The following is a 21,968-nucleotide window of genomic DNA, read 5'->3' on the forward strand; positions in this document are numbered from 1 at the left end:
AACCTTCTGCCCATCCCCACGTTCTGGAGGGTTTGGAGAGTCTTCTCAGAGGATCTGCTCTTTCCTGGCCTCGTCGCTCCGAACACTGGAAAGAAGAGGTTCAGTGGATTTGGGATAGATGCTCTCACCACTTCAAGATGGGTCAGAGCCAAAGTGATCACCGTGCTCTTCCGGGACGGGCTCCAGCCCCACTGCCGAGCACAGGCAAAGATGTACATGTGCGAGGAAGTCCGGGTGTGTTTGCTGGGTCTCGGGCAACCAGGCACATGCCTGGCTTACTCCCAGAAGACAGGTCAGGCTCCCCCGGGGTCTGGCTGGGCTTCGACTAGGACGATTGTCACACCAGACAGCCCGGTCTCTGGCCGGCCTGGCCTCTCTCCAGTTTCGATGGCACCAGATAATTTTATAGCTTTGATTTCCAGTGACGGGGCTGTTTCCCCTGTGGCTCAGGTGCTGTGGTAGGCTTCACATACAGCTGAGAGGGTAGCATGCCCGGGGAGGTCAGGGCACCCCGGAGAAACACCAGATTTGGGCCGGATCAGATGGACTTTAGCAAAACGGCGGCAGCATGATCTCATCACATCTCGCTGTGTCCCGGCGTAACCTCTTTCATGTAATAATGATAATGATGATTGTGTTTATTGTTAGGCACTTTCTATATGCCAAGCATATAGGAGCCGGGATTAGAACCCACATCTTCTGACTCCCAAGCCCGGGCTCTTGCCACTAAGCCATGCTGCTCCTCCTTGAGCAGTAGGGTAGTTAATCTTCCCTTCGGTCCGGCTGCTGGGGTGGGTAACGAATGTCACCGTTCTCTCCTACTAGGTGGACGACAGGAATCCTGTCCGCTTACGTTACTGTACTTTCCCAAGCACTTAGTACAGGGCTCTCTGCGCACAATAAACGCTCCATAAGTACCACTGACTCATTGATTGAGCAAGTAAAGCACAAAATGGTGGAATGATATAAGGGATTAATAACCGTGCTATCTGTTAAATATTTACTATACCCTAAACACTGTACAAAGCGCTGGAGTAGATACGAGATGATCAGGTTGGACACGGTCCCTGTCCCACATGGGGCTCACAGTCTAAGTAGGAGGGAGAACGAGTATTTAATCCCCATTTTACAGATGTGGGAACTGAGGCATAGAGAAATGAAGTGACTTGTCTAAAGTCTCATGCAGCAGGACCCAGGATATAGAACCCAGGTTGGCGCTGTTTTTATTAGGTCACTCTGCTAGGATTAGAACTCAGTCCCACAGATGTCTGCTTCTGAGTTGAGTCCCCTAGGTCTACGTAACTGCTTCCAAATGCTGATCAAGAAGGATGAATAATCATAATAGTGATTAAAAATAATTATGGTATTTTTAAGCGCTTACTATGTCCCAGTCTCTGTACCGAGCACTGGGGGAGATACAAGACAATCAGGTTGGACCTAGTTTGTGTACCACATAGAGCTCACCGATTTATTCCCCAAGCAGCGTGGCTTAGTGGAAAGAGCGCGGGCTTCGGGGTCTGAGGTTGTGGGTTCTAACTGCGGTTCCGCCACTTATCAGCCGTGTGACTTTGGGCAAGTCACTTCACTTCTCTGTGCCTCAGTGACCTCATCTGTAAAATGGGGATGAAGACTGTGAGCCCCACGTGGGACAACCTGATCACCTTGTGTCTACCCCAGTGTTTAGAATGGTTTTGGGCACATAGTAAGTGCTTAAAATAATAATAATGATGGTATTTGTTAAGCATTTACTATGTGCAAGGCATTGTTCTAAGCGCTGGGGGGGGGATACAAGGTGATCAGGTTGTCTCACGTGGGGCTCACAGTCTTCATCCCCATTTTCCAGATGAGGTCACTGAGGCACAGAGAAGCGAAGTGACTCGTCCAGGGTCACATCGCAGACAAGTGGCAGAGCTGTCCCTTGTGGTCCTACCTTTCTTCTGATAAGCACGGATATGTTTGGCCAGCCATTCCTCAGGATGGTAGAGCGTGACTACCTCAGGCTGTTACATTCATTCATTCACTAAATCCTATTTACTGAGCACTTTTATTGTGTGCAGAGCACTGTACTAAGCGCTTGGAAAGTACAATTCGGCACCAGATAGAGACAATCCCTACCCAAAAACAGGCTCACAGTCTAGATGGGGGGAGACAGACAACAGACAACAAAACAAGCAGACAGGCATCACTACCATCCAGCGTGACTCAGTGCAAAGAACCCGGGCTTGAGAGTCAGAGGTCATGGGTTCTAATCCCAGCTCTGCCGCTTGTCAGCTGAGTGATCTTGGGCAAATCACTTCACTTCTCTGCGCCTCAGTTACCTCATCTGGAAAATGGGGGATGAAGACTGAGAGCCCTATGTGGGACACCCTGATTACCTTGTATCTACCTCAAAGCCTAGAACAGTGCTTGGCACATAGTAAGCACTTAACAAATACCAATATTAAAAAATAAAAATATGTGTTCTAAGTGCTGGGGGATACAAGGTTATCAGGTTGTCCCACGTGGGGCTCACAGTTTTAATCCCCATTTTACAGATGAGGTAACTGAGACACAGAGAAGTTAAGTGACCTGCCCAAAGTCACACAGCTGGCAAGCAACGGAGCCGGGATTAGAACCCATGACCTCTGACTCCTAAACTCGGGCTCTTTCCACTGAGCCACGCCGCTTCTCTGAAGCTTTAGGAAGGACAGTTTCTCTACGGGAAAGGCCATAACAAAATATCACCATGTGGTCATTTCATTCATTCATTCAATAGTATTTATTGAGCGCTTACTATGTGCAGAGCACTGTACTAAGCGCTTGGAATGAACAAGTCGGCAACAGATAGAGAGAGTCCCTGCCGTTTGATGGGCTTACAGTCATTTGACTCCGAGCCAGGGCAATAAGCAAATTTAGTTTAATTTGGAAATCTCCCGTGCTCCAAAACACCTCAGTTGGAGGAGCCCATAGGCACTGAGCGTGGCTCGGTGGAAAGAGTCCGGGCTTAGGAGTCAGGGGTCATGGGTTTTAATCCTGGCTCTGCCACTTGTCAGCTGTGTGACTTTGGGCAAGTCACTTAACTTCTAGGTGCCTCAGTGATCTCATCTGTAAAATGGGGATTCAGACTGTGAGCCTCATGTGGGACAACCTGACTACCCTGTATCTACCCCAGCGCTTAGAACAGTGCTTGGCACATAGTAAGTGCTTAACAAAGACCAACATTATTATTACTGAGGCTTTAGCAAGGACGGAGTTTCTCTCCAAAAAAGAATCCCCCCGCCCCGACAAAGGCAGATAAACCATTCTCAGAGAAGCAAGGTGGCTCAGTGGAAAGAGCCTGGGCTTGGGAGTCAGAGGTCATGGGTTCGAATCCCTGCTCTGCTACTTGTCAGTTGTGTGACTGTGAGCAAGTCACTTCACTCTCTGTGCCTCAGTGACCTCATCTTGTCAAATGGGCGTTAAGATTGTGAGCCTCTCGTGGGACAACCTGTTGACCCTGTATCTCTCCCAGCGCTTAGAACAGTGCTCTGCACATAGTAAGCGCTTAACAAATACCAACATTATTATTATTACTTGTCAGCTGTGTGACTGTGGGCAAGTCACTTCACTTCTCTGTGCCTCAGTGACCTCAGCTTGTCAAATGGGCGTTAAGTCTGTGAGCCTCAAGTGGGACCATCTGATGACCCTGTATCTACCCCAGCGCTTAGAACAATTCTCTGAACATAGTAAGCGCTTAACAAATACCAACATTATTATTATTGTCAGCTGTGTGACTGTGGGCAAGTCACTTCACTTCTCCGTGGGTGACCTCATCTTGTCAAATGGGGGTTAAAACTGTGAGCCTCACGTGGGACCATCTGATGATCCTGTATCTCCCCCAGCGCTTAGAACAGTGCCTTGCACATGACATCCCCTTGATTCTATTTATTGCTCTTGTTCTTGTCTGCCTGTCTCCCCCGATTAGACTGTAAGCCCGTCAAAGGGCAGGGACTGTCTCTATCTGTTGCCGATTTGTACATTCCAAGCGCTTAGTACAGTGCTCTGCACAGAGTAAGCGCTCAATAAATACGATTGAATGAATGGATGAAATACCAACGTTATTATTATTCTCTTCCTCCTTGGGGTCCGAGAGCGGACCCCGCCGCCCCGCCAGGGGGCGCTCTGCGGCCGCCTCCGAGGCCCCGGCCTCCGGGACTCTATGGTCGTTTTTCTCCCATAAGCCGCCGCGGTCCCCTTTGTCGACCCGCTTCCGGTCCCTCTCTCTCCGTGCAGCCGCCGCCATGGTGAGGGCCGATGGCGACGCGGGGAGCTGGGCGGGCTGGGGGAATCCGACTCCATCCTTCTCTGCGGGGGCCCGAGCCGGCCCCGCACACAGCTGGGGGCACGCCGCGGGCCTTTGCGCGGCCGGGGGGTCCTCGATGTCGCGCGGGACGGGAGGGGGAAGGCGCCCCGGAGGCTGGGGAGGAGAGGCGGAGGTGCCGGAGCAAGATGGCGATGGGTCGGAGCGGACGGGGACGAGCAGCGTCGCTCTGGGGAAAGAGCCCGGGCTCGGGAGTCAGGTCCCGGGTTCTAATCCCGCCTCCTCCCCTTGTCTGCTGTGTGACCTTGAGCCAGTCACTTCCCTGGGCCTCGTCTGATGAGGGCATTTGTTAAGCGCTTACTATGTGCAAAGCGCTGTTGTGAGCGCTGGGGGGGATCCAGGGTGATCAGGTGGTCCCACTTGGGGCTCCCAGTCTTCATCCCCATTTTACAGATGAGGTCACTGAGGCTCAGAGAAGGGACGTGACCTGCCCAAAGTCACACAGCTGACCAGTGGTGGAGCCGGGATTAGAACCCACGACCTCCGTCTCCCAAGCCCGGGCTCTTTTCCACCGAGCCGCGCTGGGGTGAAGACTGGGAGCCCCATGTGGGACCAGCTCATCACCTTGGGAAGCAGCGTGGCTCAGTGGAAAGAGCCCGGGCTTGGGAGCCAGAGGTCATGGGTTCGAATCCCGGCCCCGCCGCTTGTCAGCTGTGTGACCGTGGGCAAGTCACTTCTCTGGCTCAGTTCCCTCATCTGTAAAATGGAGATGAAGACTGTGAGCCTCATGTGGGACAACCTGATTGCCCTGTATCTCCCCCAGCGCTTAGAACAGTGCTCTGCACATAGTAAGCGCCCAACAAATACCAACATTATTATCTCCCTCCCCCAGCGCTTAGAACAGTGTTCTGCACGTAGTAAGCGCTTAACAAATACCAACATTATTATTATTATCTTCCTCCCCCAGCGCTTAGAACAGTGCTTGGCACATAGTAAGCACTGAACAAATGCCATATCATTTCACAGATGAGGCCCAGGGAAGTGACTTAAGTACCGACATTATTATTATTGGTATTAATTCACTCTTCCACCCCCCAGGTGAACGTGCCCAAAACCCGCAGGACCTACTGCAAGAAGTGCGGCAAGCACCAGCCTCACAAAGTCACCCAGTACAAGAAGGGCAAGGACTCTCTCTACGCCCAGGGTAAGGTGCCATTCGTTCATCCAGCCCTTCAGCCGTGTTTAGCGAGCCCTTACTGTGTGCAGAGCGCTGGACTAAGCGCTTGGGAGAGGACAGTTCGGCCGCAGAGACCATCCCTGCCCAACAACGGGCTCACGGTCTAGATGGGGACAGACAGCAAAACAAGTAGTCATCAGTAGCATCGAAATAAATCAATAGAATTATAGGTGTATACATGGCATTAATAAATAGAATAATAAATATGTGCACATATGCCCAAGTGCAGTGGGAGGGAGTGGGGGCGATGGGGAGGAGGAGGAGAGGGAGGGTTCAGTCTGGGAAGGCTTCCTGGAGGAGGTGAGCTCTCAGTAGGGCTTTGAAGAGGGGAAGAGAGTTGGTTGGGGGGATGTGAGGAGGGAGGGTGTTCCAGGCCAGAGGTAGGACGTGGGACAGGCGAGCATGAGGCACAGCCTGCGGTGATCACCTGGAACCCATTTCCCGGTGCTGCTGCATTCATTCAGTCTTATTTATGATTAATGATATTGGCATTTGTTAAGCACTTATTATGTGCCAAGCACTGGTCTAAGTGCAGGGGTGGGTACAAGGTCATCAGGTTGTCCCACATGGGCTCCCAGTCTTAATCTCCATTTTACAGGTGAGGTAACTGAGGCCCAGAGAAGTGAATTGACTTGCCCAAAGTCACACACTTGATAAGTGGTGGGGTTGGGATTAGAACCCTTGACCTGACTCCCAAGCCCGTGCTCTTTCCGCTGAGCCACGCACTTACTATGTGCAAAGCATTCTATTAAGTGCTTGGGAAAGTACAGTACAGCAACAGTTGAGCAATGATACAGCAACACGGTGTGGCCTAGGCTGAGGCCGGGCCCTGGGCCGCAGAGGAACGTGTTTGTTGTTTACTGTGCTTAGTACGGCGCTTTGCAGACAGTAAACGCTCCGTAAGTACGGTTGAATGAAAGAGGAACCCCGGAGTCCTTTGCAGCTGACCACACACTCCTGAATGATGATACCTGCCATGACATTGTCTTTCTCACTCCCCAGGAAAGAGGCGATACGATCGGAAGCAGAGTGGCTATGGTGGACAGACGAAGCCTATCTTCCGGAAGAAGGTGAATCCTCTGGGGGCAGATCGGGGGCGAGTCTGCAGGGTCTTCGATGGGAGGAATCTTGCTTTTTTTGCATCCTGCTTGGGTCACTTGAAAATTGCCTTTTTCTGTGGAAGGAAAAAAGGCAATGTCGCCTCCCAGTGGGTCCAAACATTTGACAGTTGCAACAGTGTCCAACTGGGTTCATTCATTTGTATTTCTTGAGCGCTTCCAATGTGCAGAGCACTGTACTAAGCGCTTGGGATGTACAGTTCGGCAACAGATGAGACGATCCCTGCCCAACAACGGGCTCACAGTCTAAAAGGGGGAGACAGACAACAAAACAAAACAAGTAGGCTTGTGAGGGAAATGAAAATGTCTATTTCCATGCCGGCTGGTGAAGTGGGAGGGCGCTTCATTACTCTTGGCATAGTTTAGCCGCAGGATACGTTCGAAACATGGGCAAGCTGGTGCACTTTGTTGAGAAAGTTGGCGGAGGGGTTCCTGACTACCGTGGGGTGTTCGGCATAGCTTTGGGGAAGAATGGTCAGGTTAAAACAGTTCCCACAGTGGACACTTCATGGCTTCTGAGCACCTCCATTTGGGACCTGCGGGTTACTCTTACAGGCAGATTGGGATGGAGATATGGCTCCGTTTGTTGAGCTTCCGCTTCAGTTTGTATGGGGAATAGGAATACTACCCTGTGCCTATTGACTATAACATATTCTAGAAAAAGGTGTATGCTTGAGAAGTAAACATAGATCCTGGCCCCCAAGGGAGCTGATAACCTTAAGAGTAAAGGACGGGGACAGAAGGGCCGGCAGTGGAGGCAATGGACATGTAAGGAAGAGTGATTTTTGTCGGGAGCCCCTAGGGAGACGGTTTGCCCTAATGCCACGAGCACGGCTCCGCGAGTCAGGAGATCTGGATTCTAGTTTCTGCCACTTACCTGTAATATGACCATGGGCAGGTCCCGTAGGTTCCGGGCCTCAGTTTCCTTCTATGCTAACTTGGGACAAAATACTTGTCTGCTCTCTTGGGTGGAGAGCCGTGTATGAGACGGGGACTGTAAGCTAGACATCTTTTCATCTATCCAGTGCTTAACAAAATGCTGGGCACAGAGCAGCACTTATTAAAATTTCCTCCATGCTCATTATTGTGTGGCCCACGTCCTACCGCTGTCCTGGAATGCCCTCCCTCCTCACCTCTGCCAAACTAACCCTCTTCCCCTCTTCAAAGCCCTATTGAGAACTCACCTCCTCCGAGAGGCCTTCCCAGACTGAGCTTCCCCTATTCCCTCTGCTCCCTCTCTGCCATCCCCCTTCACCTCCCCTCAGCTAAACCCCCTTTCCCTCTGCTTCTCCCCTTCCCCTCAGCACTGTGCTTATTTGCATATATTTTATTGCCCTATTCATTTTGCTAATGAGGTGTACATCCCCTTGATTCTATTTATCGTGATTTCGTTGTCTTGTTTTTGTCGGTCTCCCCCGATTAGACTGTGAGCCCGTCATTGGGCAGGGATTGTCTCTATCTATTGCCGAATTGAACATTCCAAGCACTCAATAAATACTATTGAATGAATGAATGTGACCGACAGAACACATCTTTCTTCCCAGGCCAAGACCACAAAGAAGATTGTGTTGAGGCTTGAATGTGTCGAGCCCAACTGCAGGTCTAAGAGGATGTTGGCTATTAAGAGATGCAAGCACTTTGAACTTGGAGGAGACAAGAAGAGAAAGGTATGTTGTGGAGTGTGGCTTCTTGCAGCTTGGGGGAGGGGGTGTGCAAAGCGGCTGTGACAGATGGCCCCACGCTGTAAATCACTACATCAGTGGTATTTACCGAACACTTACTGTGTGCAGAGCACTGTACTAAATGCATAGGAAAGTACAGTACAACGGAATTGAGAAAAGGACAGACCTTCTTGTTTGGGTTTCCTTTTTTCAATGCTGTAACAAGCAGCTCTACTCACTACATCTGTTGTGTTTCGTTCTAGGGTCAAGTGATCCAGTTCTAAGCAGCTTGATGATTTGATGGAGCAATTAAAATGCTGAAACCATTGTACGTTTGGGGTTTGGTCTCTTGTCTGGGTGTTGGGAGCTGCTCTTCTGTGCAAACTGGAAAGCCGGGGGACCTCACAACTTGCCACCCGGGGCTGCTTGGAGTCATTCTAGTGACCTCTAGTAATATAGTAATGATGCATTCGTTAAGCGCTTACTATGGTCCAAGCACTCTTCTAAGCGCTGGGGGAGGGTACAAGGTGATCAGGTTGTCCCACACGGAGCTCACAGTCTGAGGCACAGAGAAGTTGTGACTTGCCTGGAGTCACACAGCTGACAAGTGGCAGAACTGGGACTGGAACCCATGACCTCCGACCTCCAAGCCCGTGCTCTTTCTAATGAGCCACGCTGCTTCTCGTAGTGAAATCCATCACGTTACCTCTGGTCTAGGCCGAAGTTGTCCCAAGGATGGACTTGATACCTCCCCTCCCTCCAAGGAACTGCAGGTTTCCCAAGTGGCTTCTATGCTCCGTTCTCCCCATGAGCAAGGTTAGCCCACACTCAAGGTTGCTGGGTGTGAGGGAGTGGGGGGGGGGAGGGGTGTCAAAGGGGACACCTCTATTCCTTGCCTGCTTTCCAAAAGACACCAGGTACAACAGTATTATGAATCATTTTATGATTGACTTGCATATTTTTTTTTCTATACACATAGTTGATGGTAATAGCGGTGCTATTACAAATCAAGGCTCTCCGGCCTCCCCTCTAGGTAAACATTTACAAAGGCACTTCAACTGGCCTTTCTCTTCATTACCCATAAATTCCCCTTTCTGATTTTTGGATGCAGTCATTTAGTAAACTGGGTAGGCTACCGCCTATTATAGTGTACTCTGTCAAGCACTTAGTACAGTGTTCCGCACATAGTAAGTGCTCAGTAAATCTAATCGATTCTCCCATGCCTTTACCACCCTGTAAGGATGGATCGGACAGGACCCAACCTTGAGCTGGGGACGAAAGACCTGAGCGACTGCCTTAACACTTGGAGGGCAGGAATAGGACAGTTGCATCAAACCCACCTAACTGCCACTTTATCATTTTCATTTCTGAGTGGGGAGAGTTGAGTACCGGAAGGGCCTAGAACCAGCAGAGACCGGAGCACAGGTGACCTCAGGGGAGAGTCTCTCTTGGAATTGTCTCTGGCTGAGGTTAAGAACCAGTCTGTCCCTGGGCGGGCCCTTGAAATTGACTGAGGTGGAATCCGCTTAGGTGGGTAGGCGCTACCTGGCCCCCATTCCTTGCGTTAAGGCAGGAAGGAAAGCAGTGGAAGACAGACAAGGTCCTCAGATTGAGGTCAGGGCTTTTAAAACGCCTCAGAGGCCCCAGGTGAACAGCGAGCAAAAGCAGTCCCCGGCGCCGCCGCCCAGGGGGCCTCCCGTCCAGCGGGGGCCCGGACCGGGGCTGAAAAGACCTAAGGTGCTCGGTCGGACGACCGGGGCGGAGGGTGGTCCCGGAGTATTCAGAGGATGGGCCGCCGCAGCCGGCCGCCGCTCTGCGTCCGCCTCGGCTGCAGGGGGGCCTCCAGCCGCAGCAGCACGGTGCCCGTGGGGTTCACCTGCTGGCTCAAGATGTCCACCCAGCTGTACAGCCCCAGCTCCGCCCTCGTGGGGAGGAGGCGGGTGATGAGGCAGGAGGGGTTGCAGGCCAGCCCGTTGCCGAGGACAGAGAGGGGCAGGCTGTACCCCTGAGGCCCCCCGATCTCCTGCCGGTTCACCATCGCCACGGCCCACATCAGGTTGGACAGCGGCCGCTCCCACAGGTCGAAGTTGTCTTCCTGCGCGGGGAGGACACGGAACACGGGGGAGGGGTTCGGGTGAGGGGCGCGGCGCGACTCAAGGGAGGGTGGCGAGGGTCTCGTGCCCAGCTCCAGGAACCCCCAGGCTGGCCACATTTAGACTTCGCCAACCGGCTGCGGCCGCCTAAGGAGCTCCCGGGCTCAAGGGGGAGCGGGACGTGGCTGTGGGGGTGACGCGAGAGCCCCCGACCCGGTACCATCCCACCCCACCCTCCGAACAGCCGGAAGGAAATGTTCGGTAGTTGACTCAGTGATATTTGAGTGCTCAACGAGCACTAAAGGACCGAATCATGAATCACTGCCAACTGTCCTCGCTTCCAGCCCTCGTTCTCCCCTCCTCTCTGAGCGTGCGTCTCTCGGACACCCTAGGAAGCCTTCCCGGCCCGGCCCGGCCCTTACCTTGCTGAGCCGGTAGCCCTGCCTGCCCAGAGGGTCCTGGTTGATGGCGATCACCTCTCGGTTCTGCAGCAGGGCCTTGGCCTGGGGGCTGATCTGGCGCAGGTCGTTGGACATGAAGAGCGGGGCGGCCATAATGGCCCAGAGCGCCATCTGAGTCACCTGCTGATCCCAGCTGAGCCCGAAGTTGCCGATCACCAGCTGCGGCGGGGCGGGGCGGAGCGGAGCGAAGCGAGTTAGGGGAAGCCCAGGAGGAGCCCGGCCGGGAGGAGGAGAGCGCCCCGGGCCCCCCGCTGCCGGGTCCCGCGGGGGGACTCCCTCGGCCTGAGCGGGGCGGGCGGGGAGAGGGGGGTCCGCTCACCATGTCGGGGTCGTTCCAGCCCCCGGGGCCGGCTGCGCCGACGATACTGTCCTGGTTGGAGGCCGTCCAATCCAGAATGCTCTTGATGCTGTCCCACGAGTCGAAGATGTCGCCAAAATTCCTCCAGTGATTGCAGTACTGGCGGATCTCTGTATAATTGGGCTGGGAGGAAGGAAGAGAGGAACCGGGCCTCATCCGGGGACCTCCGGACCCTCTTCGGCGAACGTCCTCGCAGGGCGGGGACGGAGTCGCCGTTCGCCACAGAGGCGCGTCGGCTGCCGGAACGACGTCCCAGCCGCTTCCCGGTTTGGCCCCGGGCTCCGAGGGTGTCTGGGATCTTCTGGACATTTCTCCGGGCAGAGGCCGCGGGGCGGCCCGCTCCTCTCAGGGTCCCGATCGCGTCTCACCTCCCCCGGGCTTCCTACAGACCACCGTTGTCCACTGAAGACACTGGGGTCACGGGGCGGTTCCGCGGCCTCTGCTACGGCTGCAGAGGAACACTTAGTAAGGTGCTCTGTAACAGGCGCTCGATAAAAGCTATCGGTCGACTGGAATGGTACCTGGAGTAGGATGGGTTTTCAGGAGCGAGGACCGAGGCTTGGCGGAGTTGAAGGGGGAGGGAGACCAGGCGAGGAGGGAGGGGCACGAGCAACAGGTCGGAGGTCAGAGGAGAGCTGACAGCTAAGCAATCCGGGAGATTAGTTTGGGCACCTGTGGGTGCCCAGAGCAGGTATGAAAGTAGGGTGCTGCGGGAGAGCCCCGCCTCTTTACTTGTTCTCATGTCGATCTCCCCGGCTTCTAGACCGTGAGCCCGCTGTTGGGCCAGGATGGTCTCTCTTTGTTGCTGAACTGTACTTTCCAAGCGCTCAGTACAGTGCTCCGCACACAGTAAGCGCTCAAAAAAATACGACATTGAACGAAAGGAGGGAAATAGGTAGCCAGGGATGGGTGCTGAATGGCATTTCAGAAAGACACCAACAAGAAGAGTAATGATGTCACTTATTAAGCGTTTGCTAAACACTAAAGTAGACAGAAGACGATCAGATCCTGGGAAGCAGCATGGTCTAGTGGAAAGAGCGTGGGCCCGGGAGTCAGAAGGATCTGGGTTCTAATCCTGGCGCGGCCACTCGTCTGCCACTTGGCCTTGGGAAAGTCATTTAACTTCTCTGGGCCACAGTTACCTCATCTGTAAATGGGGATCGAATCCTCCTCCCCCCTACTTAGACTTGTGAGCCCCATGGGAGACCTGACGATCTTGTATCTACCCCGGTGCTTAGTACAGTGCTTGGTACACAGTAAGCACTTAACAGATACAACAATTACTATTATCCTGTCCCTCCCCACCTTCTTTTATGGCATTCGTTAAGCGTTTATGATGGGCCAGACACTGTACTAAGCACTGGGTAGAAATAAGCTAGTCAAGTTGGACACAGCCCACATCCCACGTGGAGCCCACGGTCTCGATCCCCATTTTACAGATGACATCACTGAGGCGCAGAGAAGTGAACTGACTTGCCCGTGGTCACACTGAAGACAAACAGCGGAGATGGGAAGAGAACCTAACTCCTTCTGACTCCCAGGCCCGTGCTGTAGGCCACAGCTCCTAGGCTATGAAGTGAGGAAAAACAGGAATTTGAATCCCCATTTTATGGAGGTGGAAACCGAGGCCCAGAGAAGTTCAGTGACTTGCCCAGGGTCACGACAGCAGGCAAGTGGCGGAGCCGGGACTAGAACCCAGGTCTCCTGACACCCGGTCTGGAGCTCTTTCCACCACAGAGTGAGGCACGGACCAAGGAAGGGGAGAGGTGGGAGGCCGGGAGACGAGCGAAGGGACGGGGGGACGCATCGGTCTGGTCGGGAGATGACCAGAGCCTGGCTGCGCCAGGACGATGACCATAAGCGGGGAGGGGAGGCGGGGGGCGGGGGATAGGTCCTCACCTTTTGGAAGGGTCTCAGGTAGAGGGGCCACTCGCAGGAGTACACGATGCTTCTGCCGGTCCCGTTCAAGGCCAAGGACATGCGCCGGTAACCTGCGGGACAAAACCCCCGCTGACAGGAGCCCCCGCCTGCAGACCCTCGGACCTCCCGGACTCCGACTCGCAGGCCAGGGCGGGGGGCTTCCCGATTCCATACAGACGCCGCCCGAAGGTTCGAATTCCGTTCTTACACTCGACAGCAAAGACAGAGGTAAATCTGGGGCCGGGAGACCTGGAGCTCCTCGAGGTCAGGGATCACGTCTCCCGTTCTATTGCACTGTCCTCTCCCAGGTGTTTAGCCCAGTGTTCTGCACACAGTAAGGGCTCCATCAATGGACCGACTGGTTGATACCGAGGCTGAGCTGCTGCTGCTGCTCCAACCAGTTGGGCTGCACCGAGGGCCCACTTCGGCTCAGTCGGAGCCTTCTTCGAGTTGCTCTTTAGCAGGTGAGGGCCCAGCTGGGCCGGTCACGAAAACCCGTTCCAGGGAGGACGCGCCCTCGGTGGTGGAGAGGGCGAAGCGGGGGCCGAGAGCCCGGTGACAGGCGCGCAGAGGATGCCAGGGTCCACCATGGTGGTCCTGGGCGTTGAGGGGACTGTGTGTTTTAAGCACAAGGGCCAGCGGGGCCTCACCTCGGCTTCTTGTTACCGCTCAATGGCCCCGCACTTTTATTTGGTTGTTTCCCTGCGGACGGCTCCCCCCGGCGATCTCAAACACAAGGGGCGGAAGCGGCAAAAGCCTCGTCCTCTAATCAGTCCATTAATCAAGCAGCGGTTTTGAAGGAGCCCTTACTGTCAGCAGAGCACTGGACTGAGCACTTGGGAGAGTACAGTACAATAGCTTTGTCAGACATGATCCCTGCCCTCAGGGAGTTTCCTGTCCAGTGGGAAGAGCTTACAAACTAGTGCCACTAGCCCTGGCCTGGGGCTCTTTGCCGGAGCTCAAGGATACTGGCCTGGGCTAAAATGGGTCCCCAGCAGATGCCAGGGACGGGGGGGGGGGGGGGGGTAGGAGGTTCTAGAATGGGGAAGAGATTGGCAGGGGGTTCCCCAAAGCTCTTTCTGCTGGGTGGATTGCAAATCCAGGAACCTGGGTGGCACCTACACTCAAGTAAGGGAGTCCTAGAGGCAGGGCCCGAGTCCACAGAGAAGGGTGTCCTAGAGCCAGTCTGAACTCACCCAGAGGACAACCAGTTTCGACAGAGCATATAATAACGGTATTTGTTAAGCACTTTCTATGTGGCAGGCACTGTACTGAGCATTGGGGTGGATACAAACAAATCGGATTGGACACGGTCCTTTGTCCCACGTGGGGCTCATAATCTCAATCCCCATTTTACAGAGAAGGGAACTGAGGCCCAGAGAAGTGAAGTGACTTGCTCAAGGTCACATAGCCCACAAGTGGCGGAGACGGAATTGGAACCCATGACTTTCTGACTCCCAGGCCCGTGCTCTATCCACTACACCGTATGATATTCACCCCGCCCTCAGTCCCCACAGCACTTATATAGCAATCTGTAATGCATTTATCTTAATGTCTGCCCCGCTGGACAGTCCCAAATGCGTAGTAAAGTGCTCTGTACACAATAAGCGCTCAATAAATACCAGTGATTAATTGATCCTAGCCAGGTCTCCCAACATGAGGCGTCTTCACCCACAGCTGTGTAGCTGGCCCTCTAGACTGTAAGCTTGTTATGGGCAGGGAATGTCTGTCATATCGTTACACTGTACTCTCCCAAGAGCGTGTTACGGTGCTCTGCACAAAGTAAGCGCTCGATAAATACGACTCACTGGAACGGAGGTCCCCGCATAGCCCACTTACCCCAGAGTCCCCAGCCCCTCACCCAGCCCGAAGCTCCGGCCATACCTTCGGCCAGGCGTTCCAGACTGTCACAGTAACACCCGTCAAATTTCAGCAAGTCCACGCCCCAGTCAGCAAAGGTCTGGGCGTCCAGTTCATAGGCCCCAAAACTGCCGGGGTAACCAGCACAGGTGTGGTTTCCCACATCCTCATAGATCCCGAGCTTCAGCCCTTTGGAGTGAACCTGGAGAGAGAGAGAGAGAGAGAGAGAAGGAGAGAGGAGAAAGAGAAAAATATATATAAATATGGTCATAGGAAGCTGCAGAAAAGCAGATTCTAGCAGCAGCAGTCCAATCCCGAAAAGACCTCCCCTTTCCAGATACTTCTGGACAAGACGGGTTTTTCCGGGGAGAAAGACCGCACATTCCAGCCGAATCAGCTAAAATAGCTCAGGCCCCCCAAACACCACCACGATACAGAGCTATCAGCAAGCGCTATCTACATCTCCGGTGGAGTCTTGAGTAATCACAACCCAGAGCGGTAGAGAAGGCCCCGTCCACCTCCAGTAACCTCACCGGAACAGATAAGGAAATAACTGCAAATCCCACGTTCCCTGCTCACCGCAGAGATGGGGCAAATTATGGCATCCCGGCGGGGCAGAGAAGGGGCCGATAAGCTGTCGGCGGCCCTCGAGGGCTGTGACTCCACGCGTACTTAGGGAATGAAAACTCTCCGGCCCTGGCTGGGGCCTCCACGGCACCCAAGGGTTTCACAAGGGTCACGAGGGCCCTTTCACAATCCGCGTCCGGACGGTGAAGCCCGAATAGCGGGCCGAGCGGTGGCCGGTCTCCGCCCCCGCCCTCCCTGACTCACGTAGTTGGCCAGGCGGCGGATGCCGCCGGGGAAGCGGTCGGGGTCCGCCCGAAGCCTCCCGTCCTCGTCTCGGGCGGGGGCCATCCAGCAGTCGTCGATGCAGACGTACTGGTAGCCCGCGTCCTTCCAGCCCTCCGACACCATGATGTCAGCCATCTGCATGAACAGCTGCTCGCTGCGGAAAGATGCCCCCGAATCACGGCCCGGGAGGGGCGGGTGGCCCGAGCCCCCGGACCCGAGGGCCCACAGCTGGACGAGCAATTGGAGAAGCTTTGGCTCGTGAGGGCTACCACGGGCTCACTGGACAGTCCCCCCCGCTGCGTTGGTCCTGGCGAAGATGGAGAGGGCCGATTTGGGGAAAGGACAGTAACTTCAGTCCGTCAGCTCGTTGTGGGCAGAGTCTACCAACTCTGTTATCCGACTGTGAGCCCGTCATTGGGCAGGGACTGTCTCTAACTCTTGCCGAACTGTACATTCCAAGCGCTTAGTACAGCGCTCTGCACATAGTAAGCGCTCAATAAATACTACGGAATAAATGCTCTCCCAAACATTCAGTACAGTGCTCTCCACCAGTAAGTGCTCAAAAAATACCACTAATTACCAATGCTGTTGTACTGCACTCTCCCAAGTGCTTAATACAGTGCTCTGCACACACAGTAAGCCCTCAATAAATATTATTGATTGACAAGTTATAACCCAATTACCGCTTTGCCACTTCTGCACCGACTACTCCCGTGAAAAGTGGTATTTATTAAGCACTTACTGTGCGCAGAGCACTGGACTGGGCTCTGGGAAAGAGTATTCAAGTGGGAACCGCCCTTCAACTCCTATCTGTGGCCTTATTACATATCCACTGGACTTAACTGTACATTATTCTGCCATCTGTCTCCCCTGCGAGACTGTACACTCCTTGAGGACAAGGGATCATATCTACTACTCTGTTGAACACTAGTATAGCTTTATGTATACTGCTCATTTTTTAAAAATGGTATTTGTTACGTGCTTATTATGTGCCAGGGACTGAATTAAGTCCTGGGGTAGATACATGCTAATCAGACTGGACACACACCTTGTCCCACATGGAGCTCACAGTCTTAATCCTCACTTTACAGATGAGGTGACTGAGGCACGGAGCAGTTAAGTGACTTGCTCAAAGTCACACAGCAGACAAGTGGCAGGGCTTCATTCATTCATTCATTCAATCATCTTTAGTGCGTACTATGTGCGGAGCACCGTGCTGAGCGCTTGGAAAGTACAAGTCCGCAATAAAGACAGACGATCCCTGCCCACACCGGGCCTACAGTCTAGAAGGGGGAAGACGGACATCAAAACAAGTAAACGGGCATCAATATAAATAAATGGAATTAAAGATCTGTACACATCAAGACAAGTAAACAGGCATCGATATAATAATAATAATAATGATAATAATTACGGTGGTATTTGTTAAGCGCCTACTATGTGCAAAGCACTGCTCAGAGCGCTGGGGGGATACAAGGTGATCAGGTTGTCCCACTTGGGGCTCACAGTTTTCATCCCCATTTTACAGATGAGGTAAACTGAGGCACAGAGAAGTTAACTGACTTGCCCAAAGTCACACAGCTGACAAGCGGCGGATCCGGGATTCGAACCCCTGACCTCTGACTCCCAAGCCCGGGCTCTTTCCACTGAGCCACGCTGCTTAAATCAACAGAATTACAGATCTGTGCATAGATACTTAAGTGCTGTGGGGCCGTGGGGGAAGAGCAAAGGGAACGAGTCGAGGTGACACGGAAGGGAGGGGGATCTGAGGAAAAGAGGGGGCTTCGTCTGGGAGCTAGAATTAGAACCCAGGTCCTTCTGCCTCCTAGACCCGTGCTCTATCCACTAGGTCACGCTAGTTCTCAGTAAATAATGTTGGTTGCTGTGACTGGTCAAGCACACAACGGGGTTTACGGAAGCGGTCACACAGAGCATCCTAGTTGGTATTAGACTCCCTCGGGAAAGCGGCTGGGAACAACTGCCTTCCGACCTCAAGGTCCCTTAGGGGGGCTACAGTGGAGGGAAATCTCTGGGGGACTTGACCACCTACGGGACAACAGCAAGACCTGATCTGGCTGCTGCAAGACGGGCAAGGAGCCAGTTTTGATGGGGTCACCCCCATGGCCACTGACTAGTGAGGCGGGCCGGCCCCCAGTTAGCTCGGCCCACTGGAGAGCGAGATCCTCTGAGGGCAGGGAACGAACGTGTCCCCGTTCACTCAGGGAAGGGCTTCACACTCCATAGACTCTCAATAAATACCACCGATTGACTGGCGCAAAGGGATTGAGGAAGCAGAATGGTCCGGCCCTACTCCACAGTTTGGTTTCGGGGCAGGGCCGGAGGGTGTGGGGGGAAGGAATTAGGTTGGAAGACTAGAGAGAAAGGTAAAAGAGGAGAGGGTAGCAATAATAATAACGATAATGATCACTGGGCTATCTGTTTGGTACTTACTATGTGCCAAGCACAGGGGTAGACTCAAGATAATCGGTCCCACAGGGGACTCAGAGTCTAAAGGCTGGGGGTGGTGGGGGGATCAGGCATTTAATTTAATCCCCATTTTATAATTGAGGAAACTGAGGCACAGAGAAGTGACCAGCCTACGGCCACACAGCCGTAAGAAAGTAACAAGAGTCAGGAAAAAAAAAACCCAGGTCTTCTGACTTCCAGTCCTGTGTTTTTTCCACTAGGCCATGCTGCTTCTCGATCAATCAGTAGCATTTATTGAACCCTACTAAGCACAGAGCCGAGTATTTAGTACTTGAGAGAGTACAGTAGAGTTAGTCGACATGGTTCCCCGACTTCAAGGAGATAAAATAGTCTAGTTAGGGAGAAAGAAACTAAAGAAACATAGCCTAGTGGAAAGGGCCAGGGCTGGGGAGTCAGGAGACCTAGCTTTTAATTCCTGCTTTGACCTAGGGCAAGCCACTTCCCCTTCTGTGCACCAGCTTCCCCATCTGTAAAATGGGGATTAAATAGCTCTTCTCCCACTCAGAGTGTGGGTCAGAGATTGGGTCTGACCGTACTGAATTTACTCCCGCGCTTGGTTCACAGCAAACCCTTAACGAATACTATTAGTAGCAGTAGTAATAATAATAATGATGATGATGGTATTTGCTCAGCACTTACTTTGTGCCAAGCACTGCTCTAAACGCTGAAATAGACACAAGGTAATCAGGTTGTCCCACGTGGGGCTCAGTCTTAATCCCCATTTTACAGATGAGGTAACTGAGGCCCACAGAGGTCAAGTGACTCACCCCAAGTCACCCAGCTGACAAGTGGCGGAGCCGGAAGTAGAACCCATGTCCTCTGACTCTCACGCCCGTGCTCTTTCTACTAAGTCACGCTGCTTCTCACAGGAAACGCCTCCACCAACTCTGTAGTACGGTACTCTCCCAAGCGCCTAGTACAGAGCTCTGCACACAGCAGGCGCTCAATACATACTATCATCAATAAATTTCAGGTAGGCCTCGATTTCGTCTGTCTCACCGCTGACCTCTTGCCCACATCCTACCTCTGGCCTGGAATGCCCACCCTCCTCCTATCAGACAACTGCTCTCCCCCACTTCAAAACCTTATTGAAGCCCCATCTCCCCCAAGAAGCCTTCCCTGACTACGCCCCCTTCATTCATTCATTCAATCGTATTTATTGAGCGCTTACTGGGTGCAGAGCACTGTACTAAGCGCTTGGAAAGTACAATTCTCTCTTCTCCCACTGCCTTCTGCGCCGCTTTTGCTCCTTCATTCATTCAATCGCATTTCCTGAGCGCTTACTGGGTGCAGAGCACTGTACTAAACGCTTGGAAAGTACAATTTGGCCACAGATAGCGACCATCCCTACCCAACAATGGGCTCAAAGTCTAGAAGGGGGAGGCGGACAGCAAAAGAAGTAGTCAGGCATCAATGTTCTTATTCATTTATTTATATTAGCGTCTGCCTCCCCCTCTAGACTGGGAGCTCGCTGTGGGCAAGGATAATAATCAATAATAATAATATTGATATTTGTTAAGCGCTTATTATGTGCCAAGCACTGTTCTAAGCGCTGGGTAGATACAAGGTAATCAGGTTGTCCCAGTTGGGTTCAGTTTTCATCTCCATTTTCCAGATGAGGGTACTGAGGCCCAGAGAAGTCAAGCGACTCGCCCAAAGCCACACAGCTGACAAGTGGAGGAGCCGGGATTCGAACCCATGACCTCTGACCCCCAAACCCGGGCTCTCTCCACTGAGCCACGCTGTGTCTGTTTCTTGTTGTGCTGTATTCATGCATTCAACCGTACTTATTGCGCACTTACTGGGTGCAGAGCACTGCACTAAGCGCTTGAAAAGCACAAATTGCTAACAGAGCCAATCCCTCCCCAAGCGCTTAGTAATAATAATAATAATAATAATAATAATGATGATGATGGAATGTGTCCAGCGCTTACTATGTGCCAAGGACTGTTCTAAGCGTTGGGGGCGATAGAAGGTAATAATAATGACAGTGCTGGTACGTGTTGAGCGCTCACGATGTGCCAAGCACTGTTCTGAGCGTTGGGAGCGATAGAAGGTAAGAATAACGATAACGGTGGTATCTGTTGAGCGCTCACGATGCGCCAAACACTGTTCTAAGCATTGGGGGCGATAGAATATAAGAATAATGATAATGGTGGTATATCTGTTGAGTGCCCACGATGTGCCAAGCACTGTTCTAAGCGTTGGGGGTGATAGAAGACAATAATAATGACAGTGGTGGTATCTATTGAGCGCTTATGGTGTGCCAAGCACTGTTCTAAGCGTGGGGGGTGATAGAAGGTAAGAATAATGACAGTGGTGGTATCTACTGAGCGCTTATGGTGTGCCAAGCACTGTTCTAAGCGTGGGGGGTGATAGAAGGTAAGAATAATGACAGTGGTGGTATCTACTGAGCGCTTATGGTGTGCCAAGCACTGTTCTAAGCGTCGGGGGCGATAGAAGACAATAATGATGATAGTGGTGGTATCTATTGAGTGCTTATGATGTGCCAAGCACTGTTCTAAGCGTGGGGGGCGATAGAAGGTAAGAATAATGATAGGGGTGGTATCTGTTGAGCGCTCACGACGTGCCAAGCACTGTTCTAAGCGTCGGGGGCGACAGAAGACAATAATGATGATAGTGGTGGTATCTATTGAGTGCTTATGATGTGCCAAGCAGTGTTCTAAGCGTTGGAGGCGATAGAAGGTAAGAATAACGATAGTGGTGCTATCTCTTGAGCGCTCACGATGCGCCAAGCACTGTTCTGAGCGTTGGGGGCGACAGAAGGTAAAAATAACGATAGTGGTGGTATCTACTGAGCGCCCAAGATGTGCCAAGCGCTGTTCTGAGCGCTGGGGGCCATAGAAGGTAAGAATAACGATAGCGGTGGTAACTGTTGAGCGCTCACGATGCGCCAAGCGCCGTTGTGAGCGCTGCGGGGAGAGAGGGGGACGAGGGGGTCCCCCCTGGGGGTCAGGGTTGTGGGGGGCCCTTGGGCAGAGGAGGTCCCCGAGGGGGTAGGTGCGGGCGCGTGTGCGTGTGGGCTGCGGGCGGGCGCGGGGGGGGGGGGGGGGGGGGGGGGGGCGGCCCGTACCTGACGCAGGCTTGCGGCTGGGCCCGGCAGTCGGTGTTGCAGAGGAAGCGCTCCCAGTGCAGCCAGCCCATGGTGGGGGTGAGCGCCAGCCCGTTGTCCAGCGCCTCGGCCCCCGCACCGAACCAGGCCAGCAGCGCCAGGACCGGCCCCGCACCCCCCATGCCCGAACCCCCGACACCGCCCGCCGCCAGGGGGCAGCGCGCCGCCCGCCCCACCGCCCCACCGCCCCACCGCCCCACCGCCCCACCGCCCCACCGCCCCACCGCCCCACCGCCCCACCGCCCGCCAATCAGCGCTCGCCCCACCGCCCGCCCGCCCGCCAATCAGCGCCCGCCCCGCCCCGGGCCCCCGCCAATCGGACGCTGCGCCGGCCCGCCCTCTCCCCTCCCCTCCCCTCCCCTCCCCTCCCCCGCCCCGCCCCTCCGACCATCCTCAGGCCATGCTTTTCACTCATTCATTCATTCATTCATTCGATCCTCTTCATTCAGTCGTTCGCTCGCTGGGTCGCTCGGTCATCCAGTCGTTCATTCGATCCCGTTCGTTCGTTC

The 21,968-nt window shown here is 53.6% G+C and overlaps 2 protein-coding genes across 2 annotated transcripts; one reads left to right on the forward strand and one right to left on the reverse strand.

Moving 5' to 3' along the window:
- The first annotated feature begins 4,207 nt into the window (after positions 1 to 4,207).
- RPL36A (ribosomal protein L36a) lies at positions 4,208 to 8,626 on the forward strand. The gene is made up of 5 exons (XM_029067023.1): positions 4,208 to 4,262; positions 5,378 to 5,483; positions 6,519 to 6,586; positions 8,179 to 8,301; positions 8,559 to 8,626. The coding sequence occupies exons 1-5, from the start codon at positions 4,260 to 4,262 to the stop codon at positions 8,577 to 8,579; spliced, it is 321 nt and encodes a 106-aa protein (XP_028922856.1). The 5' UTR covers positions 4,208 to 4,259; the 3' UTR covers positions 8,580 to 8,626.
- A 590-nt stretch (positions 8,627 to 9,216) lies between these two features.
- GLA (galactosidase alpha) lies at positions 9,217 to 21,596 on the reverse strand. Its single transcript, XM_029067992.1, has 7 exons — positions 21,421 to 21,596; positions 15,819 to 15,993; positions 15,012 to 15,189; positions 13,107 to 13,198; positions 11,169 to 11,330; positions 10,811 to 11,008; positions 9,217 to 10,390 (listed from the first exon to the last, which is right to left on the reverse strand). Exons 1-7 carry the CDS (start codon positions 21,579 to 21,581, stop codon positions 10,076 to 10,078), a joined length of 1,281 nt encoding a protein of 426 aa, XP_028923825.1. The 5' UTR covers positions 21,582 to 21,596; the 3' UTR covers positions 9,217 to 10,075.
- Between the last annotated feature and the right edge of the window lie 372 nt (positions 21,597 to 21,968).

The sequence above is a fragment of the Ornithorhynchus anatinus genome, chromosome 6 (assembly GCF_004115215.2).
Source record: "Ornithorhynchus anatinus isolate Pmale09 chromosome 6, mOrnAna1.pri.v4, whole genome shotgun sequence".
Lineage (NCBI taxonomy): Eukaryota > Metazoa > Chordata > Mammalia > Monotremata > Ornithorhynchidae > Ornithorhynchus > Ornithorhynchus anatinus.